This window comes from Ursus arctos, unplaced genomic scaffold (assembly GCF_023065955.2).
Source record: "Ursus arctos isolate Adak ecotype North America unplaced genomic scaffold, UrsArc2.0 scaffold_7, whole genome shotgun sequence".
Lineage (NCBI taxonomy): Eukaryota > Metazoa > Chordata > Mammalia > Carnivora > Ursidae > Ursus > Ursus arctos.
In genome coordinates, this window is record NW_026623089.1 from 75949040 (window position 1) to 75965773 (window position 16734).

At 41.9% G+C, this 16734-nt stretch overlaps 1 protein-coding gene across 4 annotated transcripts in view; it reads right to left on the reverse strand.

Annotated features, from left to right (window-relative positions):
* PRKG1 (protein kinase cGMP-dependent 1) overlaps nt 1-16734 on the reverse strand; it is a 1185830-nt gene that overhangs the window by 19126 nt on the left and 1149970 nt on the right. For all 4 annotated transcript variants that reach the window (XM_026503976.4, XM_026503975.4, XM_044386021.3 and 1 more), the window contains 2 exons: nt 8794-8933; nt 7747-7836 (listed from right to left, as the gene is read on the reverse strand). In XM_026503976.4, the coding sequence (XP_026359761.1) occupies nt 7747-7836; nt 8794-8933 (230 nt within the window). The remainder of the gene's footprint in view (nt 1-7746; nt 7837-8793; nt 8934-16734) is intronic.

Sequence of the window (16734 nt, forward strand, 5' to 3'; positions counted from 1 at the left end):
AATTACTGGGTCATAGGGTCGTTCTATTTTTAATTTTTTGAGAACCTGCCTTGCTCCTTCCAGAGTGGCTGCACCAGCTTGCACTCGCACCAATGCCGCAGGAGGGTTTCTGTCTTTTTGATTCCAGCCATTCTGACAGGGGTGAGGTGAGATCTCAGGGTGGTTTTAATGTGCATTTCCCTGATGATGAGTCTTGCTGAGTGTCTTTTCATGGGTCTGCTGGCCACTGGCTGTCTTCTTTGGAAAAATGAATATTCAGGTCCTCTGCTCGTTTGTAAGTGGGATTGTTTTTTCAGTACTGAGCTGTAGGAGTTCTTTATATATTTTGGAATATTAACCCTTTATTGATTACAGCATTTGCAAATATCTTCACTTACCCACTAGGTTGCCTTCTCACTTTGCTGATGGTTACCCAGCAGTAGTTTTTTATTTTGGTATAGTCCCAACAGATTTTTTTTTTTTTTTTTTGCTTTTGTTTCCCTTGTCTGAGGAGATGGATCTAAGAAAATGTTGCTAAGGGTGAGATCAAAGAGATTACTATCTATGTTTTCTTTTAGGAGTTTTATGGTTTCACGTCTCACATTTAGGTCTTCGATCCATTTTCAGTTTATTTTTGTGTGTGGTGTAAGAAAGTGCTCCAGTTTTCCCAGCACTATTTGAAGAGACTGCCTTTTCCCCATTGTATATTCTTGCCCTGGCTGTAGATTAATTAACCATATAATAGTGTCAGTTCATTTCTGGGCCCCCTATTCTGTTCTATTGATCTGTGTGTCTCTTATTTTTAAAAAAGATTTTATTTGTTTATTTATTTGAAAGAGAGTGAGAGGGAACACAAGCAAGGCGAGTGTAAGAGGGAGAAGCAGCCTTTCTGCCAAGCAGGGAGCCGGATGCAGGGCTCAATCCCAGGACCCTGGGATCATGACCTGAGCTGAAGGCAGACGCTTAATGGCCGAGCCACCCAGGCACCCCGTGTGTGTCTATTTTTGTGCCAGGGCCATATTGGTTTGCTTACCATAGCTTTGTAGCATATCTGGAGATCCAGGATGGTGATACCTTCAGCTTGGTTCTTCTTTTTTAGGATTGCTTTGGCTATTTGCGGTCCACACAGATTTTAGGATTACTCCAGTTCTGAGAAAAATGTTATTAGTATTTTGATGGAGATTGCAATGGTGCTTTGGTGGTATGGACATTTTAACAATATTCTTCCAATCCAGAGGCATGGAATAGTTTTCCATTTGTATCATCTTCAATTTCTTTCATCGATGTTTTATAGTTTTCAAAGTACAGGTCTTTTACCTCCTTGGTTAAGTTTATTCCTAGGCATTTTATTCTTTTTGGTGCAATTATAAATGGGATTGTTGTCCTAATTTCCTGTAGGTGGGCAGGGAAAAAATAGTGGTAGGGTCACTAGGTGAGCGGTCCACACTTGGTCTTTCTGCCCCAGCTGTGGGTGCACCAAAAGGCAGGGCTTCTTCCCCTGTGGTGGCAGCTGAAAGGCTTAGCTATTGGAATGGTACTGTGGTGGTGTGCGTGGCTGTCTTCCCCTCTCCCCCGAGCAGGAGTTCCTTTGGAAGGATGGCTGCGGAGGGAAGCAGCTTGAATGAGACAGGTCCACAGGGAACGTGGGAGTGGGGCACGCAGTGCTAGCAAGCTAGGTGGAGAGGACTAGCACTGGCTCCCACAAGTGTCTGGCCATCGAGCCTGGAAAAGGGAAGAGAAGAGAAATGGTGCCTGCCAGCACTTTTTTCCTGGAGAAGTCTCCTGAAGCTTCCTGTTGATCCAGTGCATACTCTGTCAGTAAACGTCCTTCAGGCGCACCCCAGGCACTTTGCTGTTTCTGTGTCATTTTGGCAGCTTACTTTTTTTTTTAATAATAATATTTTATATTAGTCACCATACAGTACATCCCTGGTTTTTGATACAAACTTCGATGATTCATTAGTTGCGTGTAACACCCAGTGCACCATGCAATATGTGCCCTCTTACTACCCATCACTGGCCTATCCCATTCCCCCATCCCCTTCCCCTCTGAAGCCCTCAGTTTGTTTCTCAGAGTCCATAGTCTCTCATGGTTCATTCCCCCTTCTGATTACCCCCCCCTTTGTCCCTTTCTTCTCCTACTGATCTTCCTAGTTCTTATGTTCCATAGATGAGAGAAACCATATGATAATTGTCTTTCTCTGCTTGACTTATTTCACTTAGCATTATCTCCTCCAGTGCCGTCCATGTTGCAGCAAATGTTGAGAAATCGTTCTTTTTGATAGCTGAGTAATATTCCATTGTATATATCGACCACAGCTTCTTAATACAGTCATCTGTTGAAGGGCATCTTGGCTCCTTCCACGATTTAGCTATTGTGGACAATGTTGCTATGAACATTGGGGTGCATATGGCCCTTCTCTTCACTACGTCTGTATCTTTGGGGTAGATACCCAGTAGTGCAATGGCTGGATCATAGGGTAGCTCAATTTTTAACTTTTTAAGGGACTTCCACACTGTTTTCCAGAGTGGCTGTACCAACTTGCATTCCCACCAACAATGTAGGAGGGATCCCCTTTCTCCACATCCTCTCCAGCAATTGTTGTTTCTTGCCTTGTCAATTTTTGCCATTCTAACTGGCGTAAGGTGGTATCTCAATGTGGTTTTGATTTGAATTTCCCTGATGGCTAATGATTTTGAACATTTTTTCATGTGTCTGTTAGCCATTTGTATGTCATCATTGGAAAAGTGTCTGTTCATATCTTCTGCCCATTTTATGATTTATTTGTTTCTTGTGTATTGAGTTTGAGAAGTTCTTTGTAGATCTTGGATACCAGTCTTTTATCTGTAGTGTCATTTGCAAATATATTCTCCCATTCCGTGGGCTGCCTCTTAGTTTTTTTGACTGTTTCCTTGGCTGTGCAGAAGCTTTTTATCTTGATGAGTTATCTTGGAATTATCTTAACCAGAGACGTAAAGGATCTATATTCTAGAAACTACAAATCACTCTTGAAAGACATTGAAGAAGACATGAAAAGATGGAAAAATATTCCATGCTCATGGATCGGAAAAATTCACATAGTTAAAATGTCCATGCTACCCAGAGCAATCTACACTTTCAATGCTATCCCGATCAAAATACCAATGACATTTTTCAAAGAACTGGAACAAACAGCCCTTAAATTTGTGTGGAACCAGAAAAGGCCACGAATCGCCAAGGAAGTGTTGAAAAGGAAAAACAAAGCTGGGAGCATCACAATGCCGGATTTTGAGCTGTACTACAAAGCTGTGATCACAAAGACAGCATGGTACTGGGACAAAAACAGACACATAGACCAATGGAACAGAATAGAGAACCCAGAAATGGACCCTCGGCTCTTTGGGCAACTAATCTTCGATAAAGCAGGAAAAAAACATCCAGTGGAAAAAAGTCTCTTCAATAAATGGTGCTGGGAAAATTGGACAGCTACATGCAAAAGAATGAAACTTGACCACTCTCTCACACCATACACAGAGATAAACTCCAAATGGATGAAAGACCTCGATGTGAGACAAGAATCCATCAAAATCCTAGAGGAGAGCATAGGCAGCAACCTCTACGACATCTGCCACAGCAGCTTTTTTCATGACACATCTCCAAAGGCAAGAGAAACAAAAGATAAAATGAACTTGGCAGCTTACTTCTTATGCTGGCTCTTCAAGGGCGGGGACTCTGGTTTCTGTTGCCCTCAGGCTTTCTGGAGTTAAGCCCACAGATGTCTAAAGTACCTGGACCCAAGCCCAGCTGATTTTAAACCCTTGCCGAGTTCGGTGTCATTGACTTTCCAAGCCAAATGGTAGGGTTCTCATTTTCCCCGTGCTGGGGGTGCCTGGTGTGGGGTCTGGTCCTCCCGCTTCTCCATGCTTCCACGTCCCTCCTGGTTGTGATTCATCTCACAGCAGATCTGGTTCCCAACCACGTCTCGGTTCCTCCTACCCTTTCCAATGTGGGCTCTTCTCTACGATGAACTGGGGAAGGCTTGCTCTGACAGTCTCCAGGTTGTTTTCAGAGTTCGGTGTATAAATGTCGCTGTTACCTTGGCGTGTCCCTGGGAGGAGGGGAGTTCAGGATCCTCTGATGCTGCTCTGCTCCTGACCCCCTGAAATACTTTTGACGAGAACTATGCATTTTGTCATCTTAGATGGAATTTAAACAATTACCCTCCACAATATAGTTAGAATCAAAGAGAATGGAGTTTGAAGTTACTCGCCAGCTTACAAAACACATCCAGGGGGACACATGACCAGAAGTGAGATGTGCATGATTTGAAAATTATAGTTTCTGAAATAAGATATTCAGTAGGAAATATTAACATATATTAAAAAATTTTAAGTAAACAGTTGAAATGTTAAATTTCATTATATTACTATATGTTAAATACCAATATTAATATACATATTAATACACACATAAATATATGTGTTTATATTAGTATATATTATGGCATATTAGCATTTATGTATTATATTAACCACTTACATTTTTTAAAAAGTTGTAGGGATTGCCAGTTCTTAATGTGTTACGGAGGAAAGGTGATTAAAATATAACGTGTATCAGCCTATTCCAAATAATGGTACGGAATGTGTGGAAAACAAAGAGTCATAAACGAGAAGATAAAACATGATAGCTACTAAAGAATAAACTAGAGAAATAATTGCAACAATGAACATTTCAGGGGTGTTAATTATATCTCAAAGATACTTAGCAGTCCTCCAGTCCTGTTTGGTATCATTTTATTTTTTATAGTATTTTAATTCTTAGTTTTTGACAACAACAAAACTGCTCTGTGTGCCTTTTCTAGGCAGGAGCTGGTCATCTCACTTACTAGGTGAGAGGAGGAGGAGGGCTGTGGCTATCAGAGACTTCCTACGCTAAATCCCTGGGGCTTAGAGGTATTACCACGTCAGTAAAAAATAGTCACACAAGCTTTTCTTAAAATCAACCCAAATACATTTCCTTTATCCTTTCAGAATAGCTTCTCCTGACTGACTGCTGCTTTCCTGGGATACAAAAAGAAAACTGAATGAATTGAATATGATTTGACTACGGATATTTTCATATACACTGTAACTAATAGCATAGTTGTTTTCCTTTTTCTCTTGGCATTTGTTGTTGTTTTTTCTTTCTAACAATTAACCTTTAGGACTTTCAGCCTCAAACAAATAGAAAGCTAGTCAGTGGCAGGATTAACTGGAACCTAGATTTCCATAACTATGGCCCCCCAACCAATTTTTTGAGTAGGGGGGAAAAAGTCAGAATAAAAGCAATACGGTGTTACATGCGTATATAATAGTTCTGTTGTTTTTAATGCTGAGGCTTCAGCCCTCCTGAATCTTTAGGAAGGAGCAGGCAGCTTTTATATCTCCAGATCACGCTGCTGCTTGTAGTAGTAAGGGCATGGTGGGGACTCGCCAACCTTGTATCCCAAACCCAAGGATGATAAAAGGGAAGGAAATGGAACCGACCAAAAAGCATCCCAGTAGCGTTAGAAAAAGGACCACCCACTGATATTTTGCGTCCATCCACTCCTCTAAAGGTAAACTACTTATTAATACCAACCTTAGGTGCCCCGACAGACCAAAATACGTCTCCCTCAGAAGGCTTGGCTGGCATTTATGAGCCAACAAAATGCAAATCAAATTAAATAGGGAGAAATATGAAATGGTATTTTCTTTCAAAAACTAGATTGAAATTTGATTCCTATGCATGTTTGATGGCCCATAAGTGGACTTCAGAGTGACTTGTGTTGTTGTTGCCTGCTTAAGGAAGCTAATAAAAGCTTCAAATAGTTCCTCTCCCTCTGTGGCTTATTATTGCTTTCATGTTTACTTCTACCTGTAAATCTTCTATTCTAATTAGAACAAATCAGGGAAGATATCTCAAATAAATTAGTAGATTGAAAGGTCAGGTCAAAAAATAATATAGTAGAGCCACATTAGGATGAAGGAGACATTAACTCACAAATCAGAATGTTAACTTTATGCAGCAGCCTGTAAATTATGAGAAGGGGACCACGTCTTCATTAGTGTATCCCCAGCTTCTAGCACAAGGCCTGGCATATAACCTGTGCTCAATTATTACTAGAAATAGTGTAAAAATGCACTGTAAACATCTTAGAAAAGATGTTTATCCCGGCCCCTAATGCCAACATGATACATTGCCCTATATACTTGTTTACCTTAAATTTAAGAAGTGAAACATAACATCAATGTAATTAGGACAAGATAAAGTAAAAAGAAATCCATCTGATATATACAAGGAAGGCAAAGGGGAAAAGACCTGAAAGGTCCATGTTTCCAAAGACATGAAGCTCCCATAAGAATGCTATTAGGGATAAGACTTCATAAGCTATTCTGGGTTCTATTAATTACTATTCTGGGATATCTACAGAGTAACAAGTTGTCAAAAAATAACCTGGCTTTCTGGGAACAACAGGGCAGTCTATAACAGAGTTACAGTAAGATGTTACCCAATGAAGGAGACATGGGTAAGACTGTAACAAATATGAAAAAAAAAAAGTTGTCAAAAGGTGAACATTCACAGGAACAAGGATGACTTCTGAATATTTGATCATTCATAGGAAATGATCAAAAGATCATTTATAGGAAAAGACAATTGTGTTTTAAGTAAAAATTTAGGATTGGTAATGATCTCCTAGGACATTTTATAGACTAGATTTTTAGTTTGCTAGTTCTATAAGAGATAGAAATAAGCATTAACTAGACCAACTTTACTTGCCCTGAAAGGGCAAATATAAGTAAATTGGAGTTAGATTGTTTATGTGAAATACTGCTTATAAGTGGATTCATTTTTTCATAAGATCAGCTGAAGCTTGAAGAAGATGGCCATAACTTGTTAATTTTGAAACCAAAGGGCAACGTCAAGCCAGAAGGAAAAGTCGCATGGAATACTATTCAGCCAGCAGAAAGGATGATTACCTAACATTTGCATCAACATGGATGGAACTAAGTGCAATAAGTCAAGCAGAGAAAGACGATTATATGGTTTCACTTAAATGTGGAACATAGGAATAGCATGGAGGACATTAGGAGAAGGAAGGGAAAAATGAAGGGGGGGAGAGGACCCATGAGAGACTATGGACTCTGGGAAACAGAGGGTTTTAGAAGGGAGGGGGGTGGGGGGATGGGTTAGCCCGGTGATGGGTATTAAGGAGGGCATGTATTGCATGGAACACTGGGTGTTATACACAAACAATGAATCATGGAACACTACATCAAAAACTAAGGATGTACTGTATGGTGACTAACATAATAAAAAAAAAAAGAAAAAGTAACTTGGGGAAAAAATTCTCAATGTCAGGAAAGGCAGACTGCCCATCTGGCCAACGAGTAAAGCAATTAAGCTGGTAATTAATCCAGATAGCAACTATAACATAACACTATTTCCTTCCTGTCACAGCACCTAACGGAATTCTAGGCATACAGTTAACTGATCCTGATATTCAAGGTACAGAAAAGGCCTGGGTATGTATCTTGCTGGGTTACTATTTCCATGCTGGACGAAGCCTTTATCTTTAGTTACAAATCTGAAACAGAGTGAGCATCATATTTACTAAAGCATGTCTGTACATATTTACTTATTTTCTGATATGCAAGCATATATAATATGTAAATATGATTTTTATACTCTATAATGGACTCTTCTTACGGACCATCAGACTCAACTACGTTTTTAGAGAAATGATAGAAATTTCTTAAAACTCCTACCTATCCCTGAGAATGGTCCAGAGCTCTCCACCCAGGCACACTTCCATCAACATATACAAATATTTGCTGTCCTTAAACGTTCTGTACAATCTGTGAATTGCAAACAAGAAAACAAGGATTATAAACATTGTTGTCTTTGAAGAGAATGTGAATGTTTTAAGTGCTCAGATTACAGTCTTACACGTGATTTACCAAGCTTGAAATGCCATTAAAGGAAAGAGAGGGGATCTGCTTGTAAAATAGGGAAAAGGAGGCAGCAGGCTCCTGACTAAGATGTGTGTGGTGTAGGGGCTGGTCTGTCCTGGGCAATGAATGGATGAATCCAGATGATTATGGACCACGGTGGCTTCTTGGGGTCCCAGTTTGGCTGATGTTTTAAGCATGGACTCCTGAGCCATACTGAGTGGTGATAAATGTGCAATCTACATGCATATAAAATAGATTCACCTTACAAACATAAAGATGTATGAAATCCCATGCTGTTCCTTAAATTCACCTTATGCCCTGCTTTTAAGTGCCCCTGACAAATTAACCAGGTTTTATTTATTTAGTTTTTGTATATAAGAACTCTCCATTATCCTCTTACTAATGCTCTGAAAATATGGAGATGGAATAGTCATTTCAATTTTTTTAATCTTCACAAAATTAAAGAAAATTTCCATATTAGCATTCAAATAATTAAAGGGAGGATAGTTTGCTTTTTGCATTTTGTCTTTCAAGCTCCAGAAGTCTATGCGGGGTTTTAGAGTCACAGAAAGCATAAAAATGGAATGTCAGAAACGGAGCTATCTCCTTTGGGAAAAGCATGTTCTTTTCATAGAATCTGATTCTTTAACAACAACAACAAAAAAGGATAGAATCAAACTTAAGGGTTTTTTTGTTTTGTTTTGTTTTGTTTTAAGCCTAACAAAACTTTCTTAAAATCAGATTTAAAACCACGTTTCCTGGGTGAATGAAATGTGTGATGGTGAGCAGGGGTGGTGGTGGGTTTGGTGGCTGACTTTCCATGGGGAGTGGGCACACCAGGACGGGGGTGCAGGGACTTACCTCACTATGAAGTCGGAATGTGCCCCCTGCATGATCTGCTTCTCCGAGCGGATGTGCTCCTGCTGTCTCGTATCCACAATGTGGCGTTTCTTGAGAATCTTCATGGCAAAGGTTTTGGATTCTTCACTTTTCAACTGGACCTTAAAGAAAAACACAGAAAATAAGTGAGAAAAAGGCCACAGCGTTAATATAACCGAGTGCCTTCTCATCCCCAAATTACCCAGTGCGTGGAGCACGGCGGGGACCCCCCAGATGCCGCCTGAATCACACAGTATGTGCTTGCCGGAGCCGGGCAGAAATCCAGGTCCACGACCCTTGTCCACTGTCCTTCCACTGGACCAGAGAGAGTGTAACTAGATTTTCAATTAGTGCTGTGCTCGCTGGGATTAGAAGAGGGAAAGCGTATTGGATTTTCACTGTGTTATTTCATTTCATATCACATAATGTGTTTGAGTATACTTTATGGTTGTTCTCCTGCAATCAGAAAAACATAAAAATGACATTCTCCAAGTTCCCTTCCAGTGAGTGTGGTAGAGGTAGGACCTGATGGGCCTTTACACTCTTCCTCCTTGGTCCTGGCCAGCAGACGTTTCCACGGGTGTGAAGTTCAGTGACTACCCCCTCTCTGCTGAGACTGCAGAAGTACGTACTGTTCCTTCTTCTCTTCCTGCTCCCTAGTCTTGCCCTTCCTCCCACAAGTATGCATGATGGCTTTAATCCTGTCTGACCTCAAACCCGACCGCTTAGTTGTACTAACTGGGAAGGCCTAAGTTGGGCTGTGAGGTCTCCATGGCCCCCACGCCACTGGTGCAGCCCTACACGGCTCCCGGGGGCTTGGGTTCTCTGAATACCATTCCTCAGACAGACTGTGGGTCTGTGGGTTACTGTTTTACAGAAAATTTCAATAAGGTGACTTTTTTTTTTAAGATTTTTATTTTTATTAGAGTGAGAGGGAGACGGGGAGACAGGGAACGGGAGAGAGAATCTTTAGTAGACTCCTGCTGAGCATAGAGCCCAACACGGGGCTCGATCTCACGGTCCTGAGATCATGACCTGAGCCAAAAGCAACAGCTGGAGGCTTAAGCAACTGAGCCACCCAGGCACCCTTCAACAAGGTGACTTGGCCAGGAAATGAAGAGATCTTGGTGATGGGGCTAATCACTTCCTAGCAGTATCAAAGAGTTTTCTAGTGCTGTTGAGCAACAAACAGAATCCTCGAGCCTGCATTATTTGGAACTAACGAAAGCCCTGGGGAAATGACAGGACAAGCTGTTTCTGCTTCGCAGCTGAAGGATCGCCGTCCCCTGGAGCTGTGAACTGTTTCCTGGTGCATCTGCCGGCAGTGCGATCAAGTGTCTTGTTCATACACATGTGTACAGACTGACTGCGGTCCGAGAGCGCGTTCACACGGCAAGGGCCTTGGACGCGAACACAAGGACACTTCACATCAATGGGCCTCAGTCTGTGGCCAGCATCTGTGGATGTCTAGGACCGGCTTGAGAAAGAAATGGATATTCGAATTTGCCTTAGCAGTCGAGGGCCCTCTACGCGGCTGTGAAACTCTTAAGATGACGGATGAGTGTGATTCAAATGAATCCAGTTGTAGCTCATAATAAAGCACAAAACTTGAACACGTACTTCCGAAAGAAATCTGGACACAGAGCATGAACAACGAGCCCTGTCAGAGTACTAAACACCGGAGAAGAAATGGAATCGTGTTCTCTTGGAGCCTTAGTCTAATGACCTCAGGCTCTCGTGTGGTTTACACACCTGATGGAAAACTTGTCCATTATGCTTCACGGTGATGGTGACGTACGTTTGTACTTGTACACAGGGTGGGAGGAAAGAACTCTGGCTTTGGGGTCACAGGTCTAGACCTCGACCCTGCCTTCGCTTAGTTGTGTTGCTGCTTTGAGCCCCAGTTCTTGCTGAAGAGAACACCGTATGGAGTTATTGTGACCTTAAGTGAGAAAGTGCCATGAGTGGAAATTACCCATGGTCTCTCTGCTGGACCCCTGCCCCAGCCAGCGGACTCTGCCCTATAGCGTATGTCTGCAAAACAAAGCCAGATCACCTCACTCCTCTGCTCAGAACACTCCAGTGCCTTCCCATCTCGCTCCTAGTACAGACAAAGCTGTCATGGAGGCTACACGGTCCTACACCATCTGGACCCCAGCTACCCCCTAACTCACTCTGCTGGGGTCACGCCAGCCCCCTTGCTATTCCCGGAGCACACCAAGCAAGCATGTGCCTCACTCTATCTGCTTTGTGCTTTTCTGCCCAAATATCTTCCCACAGATATTCCCAGCAGTCCCCCTCTCAGTTCCTGGAGCTCTTGGCTCAAATGTTTCCTCATCGGTGTGTCCTCACACCAGCCTCTGTAGAAGAGAAACCACCCTCCTCTCCCTGCTCTCTTGCTCTCTCTGGCTCTATCGCAAGCTCATACACGGAGTACTTTTCATTACTCGTTCAGCTCTTGTCTCCTCTCACTGGTCTATAAACAACCTGTGTTGGGGGATCTTTTTACTCACTATCCCCGACACAGAGTAAACGCCTATGAAATACTTGTTGACTGCATGAATCAAAGAAAGCAAGCAAGGAACCAGGACGATTTATCACCGGCCAAGCCACGAGAGATCTGGAGTCTCGGCTCCACACCGTGTATCTCTTAGCTTCATGGGAGAAAAACGAGGGAAGCTAAAAGGACAAGGAGGGGATATTTGTTCTTTTACTTTTGTCCCAAAGTGCCCTTAATTAGGCCTAGGCAGGAAAAACGATTTCTACATGTCAACACTGCACAGGCAATATACATGGCCAAAGACCCATGCGATTCAGCCTCCGGTTTTCAGTTTGTATTTTTACAAGATGCTTTCTTAACCCAGCCTTTTTCTTTTCTTTCTTTTTTTTTTTAAAGATTTTATTTATTTATTCGACAGAGATAGAGACAGCCAGCAAGAGAGGGAACACAAGCAGGGGGAGTGGGAGAGGAAGAAGCAGGCTCCTAGCTGAAGAGCCTGATGTGGGGCTCAATCCCGTAATGCTGGGATCACATCCTGAGCCGAAGGCAGACGCTTAACCGCTGTGCCACCCAGGCGCCCCAACCCAGCCTTTTTCTTGAACAACATTCCCAACCATGGAGACCACTAGGCTAATAAAATCATCTCTCGGACAATGTCCAGTTGTCTGCCAACGAGCTCTTGGTGTCCATCCCCTTTTGAGACCATGGCCATTTGTTTGCAACCCATCTCCTAGTCTACACTACTCTTGAGTTCCCTTCCAATGAACACATTCCATGATTCCACGTATATTGCCCATTTTTGTTATAACCAGCTCATCACCGTTATACTCACACCCAGATGTTTATTTTACTGTAGCCAAGATATGAGGTAAAAACATGTACCTATTTTGCTATTTCTTCAGTAGTTTTGAACTGTACATTAGGGAGAGTCTATGGAGGGAAATAAATGAAGCTCTCGGGGTGTCAGAAATGGGAATTAGCCCTTGTGGAATACTTTCGTGCTGGACACATTCATACACATTGTTTTTAGTCCCGACATCAACTCTTAAGGGTGGGAGGAAGAGGTTTTTGTTGTGTTTTTAAAAAGACATCATTATCACTTACCAATAATAGCTCGTATTAAGGGTCAGGAACAGTGTAATAAGTGAGTTTTCTCCCTTAATCTTCTAGGCACCCCTTCGAGGGACTATGTCATCCCCATTTTTCAGAGGAGCTAACCGAGGATTAGCAGAGAGGGTCATATCTTGCCCAAGGCCACAGAGCTGTCAAGTGGCAGAACTGGGTTCACGCTCGTCTTTTTGGCCCGAGCTATTTGTAGTGTATGGTGCTTCCCTTCAGCTAAACAGACAAGAAACTGACAGCGCAGGGAGTTTAACGCAACTGGCTCTCTTGGACTCCATGAGAAAAGCTGAACTGTGTGTTATTACTGTGAAGCTTCACCCATGCTGGACATACCAGAGCCTCACTGTCCTTTTCCTAGGGACCTCGGGGGGGTCCTCAAGGATCTGGGGTACCTGAGTGATGGCTTCTCCTTGCAGAATTTAAAGGGTGGCAGTTGGGGGAGGGATATGGTGCTAAGAGCTGGTGGGTGGCAGGTGGCTGCTGCCAGTTTGTATGTAAAAGCTACAGAGGTGACTGGAAGTCAGCCTTACTAGTTGCCAATTTAATAAGTATTAATTATAAGAAGCTTACAGAGCCAAATAGCTCATCTATGGAGGCTTTCTGTTTTGTCTTTGCTTGAGTGGAGACAGTCCCACCATTTGGAACCATCATCCTTTGCATTCTGTAAAGACCTGCCTAGTTGCTTGGAGGACAGCCCTTAGAATCTCCACTTCCATCTTAAACTGGGAGGACACAAGACTCCCAGGATCCCAGCTCGTAACTGAGAAGTCAGACCACCTGAGGACTACTGATGGCAGTAACTCAACAGCCACGGTCTTGTGCGCTGGAGTTAATGCTTTGAAAAATTTTCTTCTGATTAACCAATATGTCGAATTCTTAGATTGTTTCTAGTGGCAACATTTGGAAACAATCTGTCTATGCAGAGAAGTGTGGAAAAATAAATTATGGTACATCCATGCAATGCAGCTGTAAAAACTAGGACTTAAAACAAGGACTTAGCAAAGGGAAAAAAAGAGAGAGAGGGAAACAAAGCAAGAGACAGACTCTTAACTATAGAGAACTGATGGTCACCAGAGGGCTGGTGGGTGTGGGGATGGGGGAAACAGGTGATGGGGATGAAGGAGTGCACTTGTCCTGATAAGCACCGGGTGATGCAAGTGTTGAATCACTATATTGTACACATGACACTAATATTACACTGCATGTTAACTAACTGGAGTTAAGTGTCATTCTAAGTCTTCATTTTTTATTATGGAAAAATAGGCTCCCCTGTTTATGTTTATATTTTATATTTATATACACACAGATAACTTATATGTCACATATAAAAATACAGGATACAAACCAGCATACATTTTATGATCCCGTAAATAATATTTGTATGTACGTGTATATATCTAAATAAATCTAGGAAGAGACAATCAGAAATGTGTTTCCCAATATGTCAATAATGGTTTTCCCTTAGGGAAATTTTCAGTTCTACTTCTTTTTGCTTTTTTGAATTGCTTAACTTTTGTATAATTAGCATATATCCATTTTATGATGAGTAAACACAGTGACTCTCATGGAAAATAAATGTTAAAGTCTCTCTGAAATCGCACTATCTATGTATTAGTGTCTGACTCTCTCAAAGGGTTCCGGTTCAAGGGGAGCCACTCTGCTAGAATGCCATGAATGCAAAGACCTTGAAAGGTTGTATATTGCATAACAACCTATTCAAGTTTGGGCTGAACGACACGATTCATCTCTTTGAAGGACCTGCCATATTCTTATGTTCAATATGAACTCTAAGGGTAGGTTACAGCAACTTGTATTCACTGGGTCTAAGCTATTAGGCTTTATTAGGGAAGTACTTTCACAAAACGAATCCATGAAAATTTTTAAGGTGAAATGTAGTTTGCTTTTTATTTTTCCAGTGGCCAAATGAATTACCCTAAGTCCGCTTCTGTCAACTTGAGATAATGATGATGATTTTGTAGTCGGGTCAGCTAGACATAGGAAATCCGTGTCGTGTGGATTCAGGCAAGCAAGAGAGGAGGAAATGGATGTGTGGTTTTCTTCCCCTCCTTCCCCAGGACTCCTCCCCAGCCTAGCTGGGTCGGCGTGCTCCCTGGCTCTGACCTCCTGTGCGGACTGTCCCCCCCACCTCCCAGCATGCAGGCTAGGGCTGTGGTTGAGAGCGTGAGCCTTGAAATGTGACTGCTTTTGTTTAAATCGCAACCATTTTTTGGCTTGTGATCTTGGACACATTTCTGACACCCTGTCCCTCTGTCCTTATCTGTGATGTGAGGGTAATCCTCAGTTTACTTGGGAAGATGGAATAAAAGGGCCCACATATCAAACCCGGTGTCTGGAACAGAGAGCCCATTTAGTGGCTTTTATTCTTAGGTGCCTCCAACTGTCATGGTCCCCTCAGGCCAAAGCAATTTCCTCAAAATACGACCCACCACAAGCTGCTGTCATTTTATGCCCATTCCTATCGCCACTCATTCGTCTCAGTCCTACCAAGGGAATAGGTAAAGAGCTGAGAAGCTACTTTAAAAAGACTGCTGAGCCTTGCACCACACTGGTTTTACTCTCAAAATTCCACGAAGGGGAAAAAGAACAAGAAAATGCTAATACTCCATATCTTCCTCTTATTTTTCAGAAACAATGCTTTGGTTACATCAGAAACTAGAATTAGTTTCTAGAAGTGAAACGTTACTTCCGTGTGGAGCCTGGCGTTGCCATTTGAATGAACGCATCCGTGGACAGAGCGGATCTTAAGGTGGGAATTTCTGATGTCGGTTTTGACAAGTTCTTCACTGCCGGGCTCCAGGTGGTGCCCAAGCAACAGTGACCTGAAGCTGAGAGGAAACGCCACCAGCATTTCAAAGAGCTTTGAAGACACACTCGCTGGCTGGAACATATGCCCCCTTTCTGTCTGTGGCAGGCACTTGTCTTAAAAAGGCTTGTTTCCTGTTGGACCCAATTCCTTGCTCTGAGAAGGGGAGTTACGATGAGAACAAACTTAAAACTGGCTCACTACCTCGGGCTGAGAGTTGGTCCTTAGACTCTGTTCCTCCGTTTGCCTATTAAACCTTTTTATTAATAATTCATAGTTTATTTTGCAATATAGCTATATCTTCATTATTTAGGGGAGAAAGTGGCTTTCTGGACAATACTGTCATTAAAATGATTTCCTACATGAAGGCTTAAACGGATGGCATCAGTTGCTGTGCATTAAACACCTGGATATTTGGGTCCATATTGAACTAGATCTTCAATTGCACATGTAGAAATAAAACCAGTGAGTGTAAAACAAAGTTGTAACTTAAAACATGCAGCAGGACAGGCTCAGGCTTAGAGCTAGAAGGTGGGTGAGTAGTCAGTCTCTGGAGCTGGGGTGAGAATGGATGTGACCTGTCAAAGGGATGTGACCTTGTGGGACACAAATCATACCTCAACAAAGCTTTTTAAAGGCTTTTTTTTTTTTAAAGAGGAAAAAACCAGGAAATATGTCTATCTTCTAATAAGTCTTGTCTTCATTTATGAGGTATATTTTTAATTTATATTTTAAGGAACGAAATGTTAGAAATGGATTTCTCTCTATGCTTATCATTCCCCCTTCAATAAAAGTTCCCCAGTTAGCCAAAACTGTATTTCATTTTTATTGCAGTATCTGTTGATGAACATTTTCATAAAGAATTTGATCCTTTTTTAGGACTTAATTATTGTGATTATAAGTCCTAAATTTTAAAAAGGCCTCACTCCCCTTCCCCCCCATAAAAAGTAGGATCATGAGTTATTTTTGGCAAAATGGACATATTATCACAAAATTATTTCATCAAAATAATAGGTAATTGCTGGGCCATGCCTTTAGTATTTTAATAATGTACAACTGAGATCGGATGCGACCTCCTGTAATCTTCTAGAGCCTTCTAAAGGTTCCCAGGCTCCTAGAGCCTTTTCCTCACTTATAAAAGGGGAATAAAACCACCTCAAAAGCAGATATTATAAGATCAAATCAGATAGCGTATGTGAAAATACTTCGAGGTTTCCAAGTGCTACCTCAGAACAATTATGAAGATACGTGGGAACGCTAATTAAAGTGGATACTTGTCAATAGCATTTTACTCTTACAATTCATCATTAAATCTATGTTTTAATTAGTTGCCCCAACCAACTGAAGGAAAACGAAGGAACGGGAAAAATCTGTCTGGATTTAAGGATGTCTTACTTGCACAGAAAAGGAAAGACCAGTGTTATCACTTTGACTCAACTAACGTCTCGGACACGACAAACTCTCGTGCTCACATATT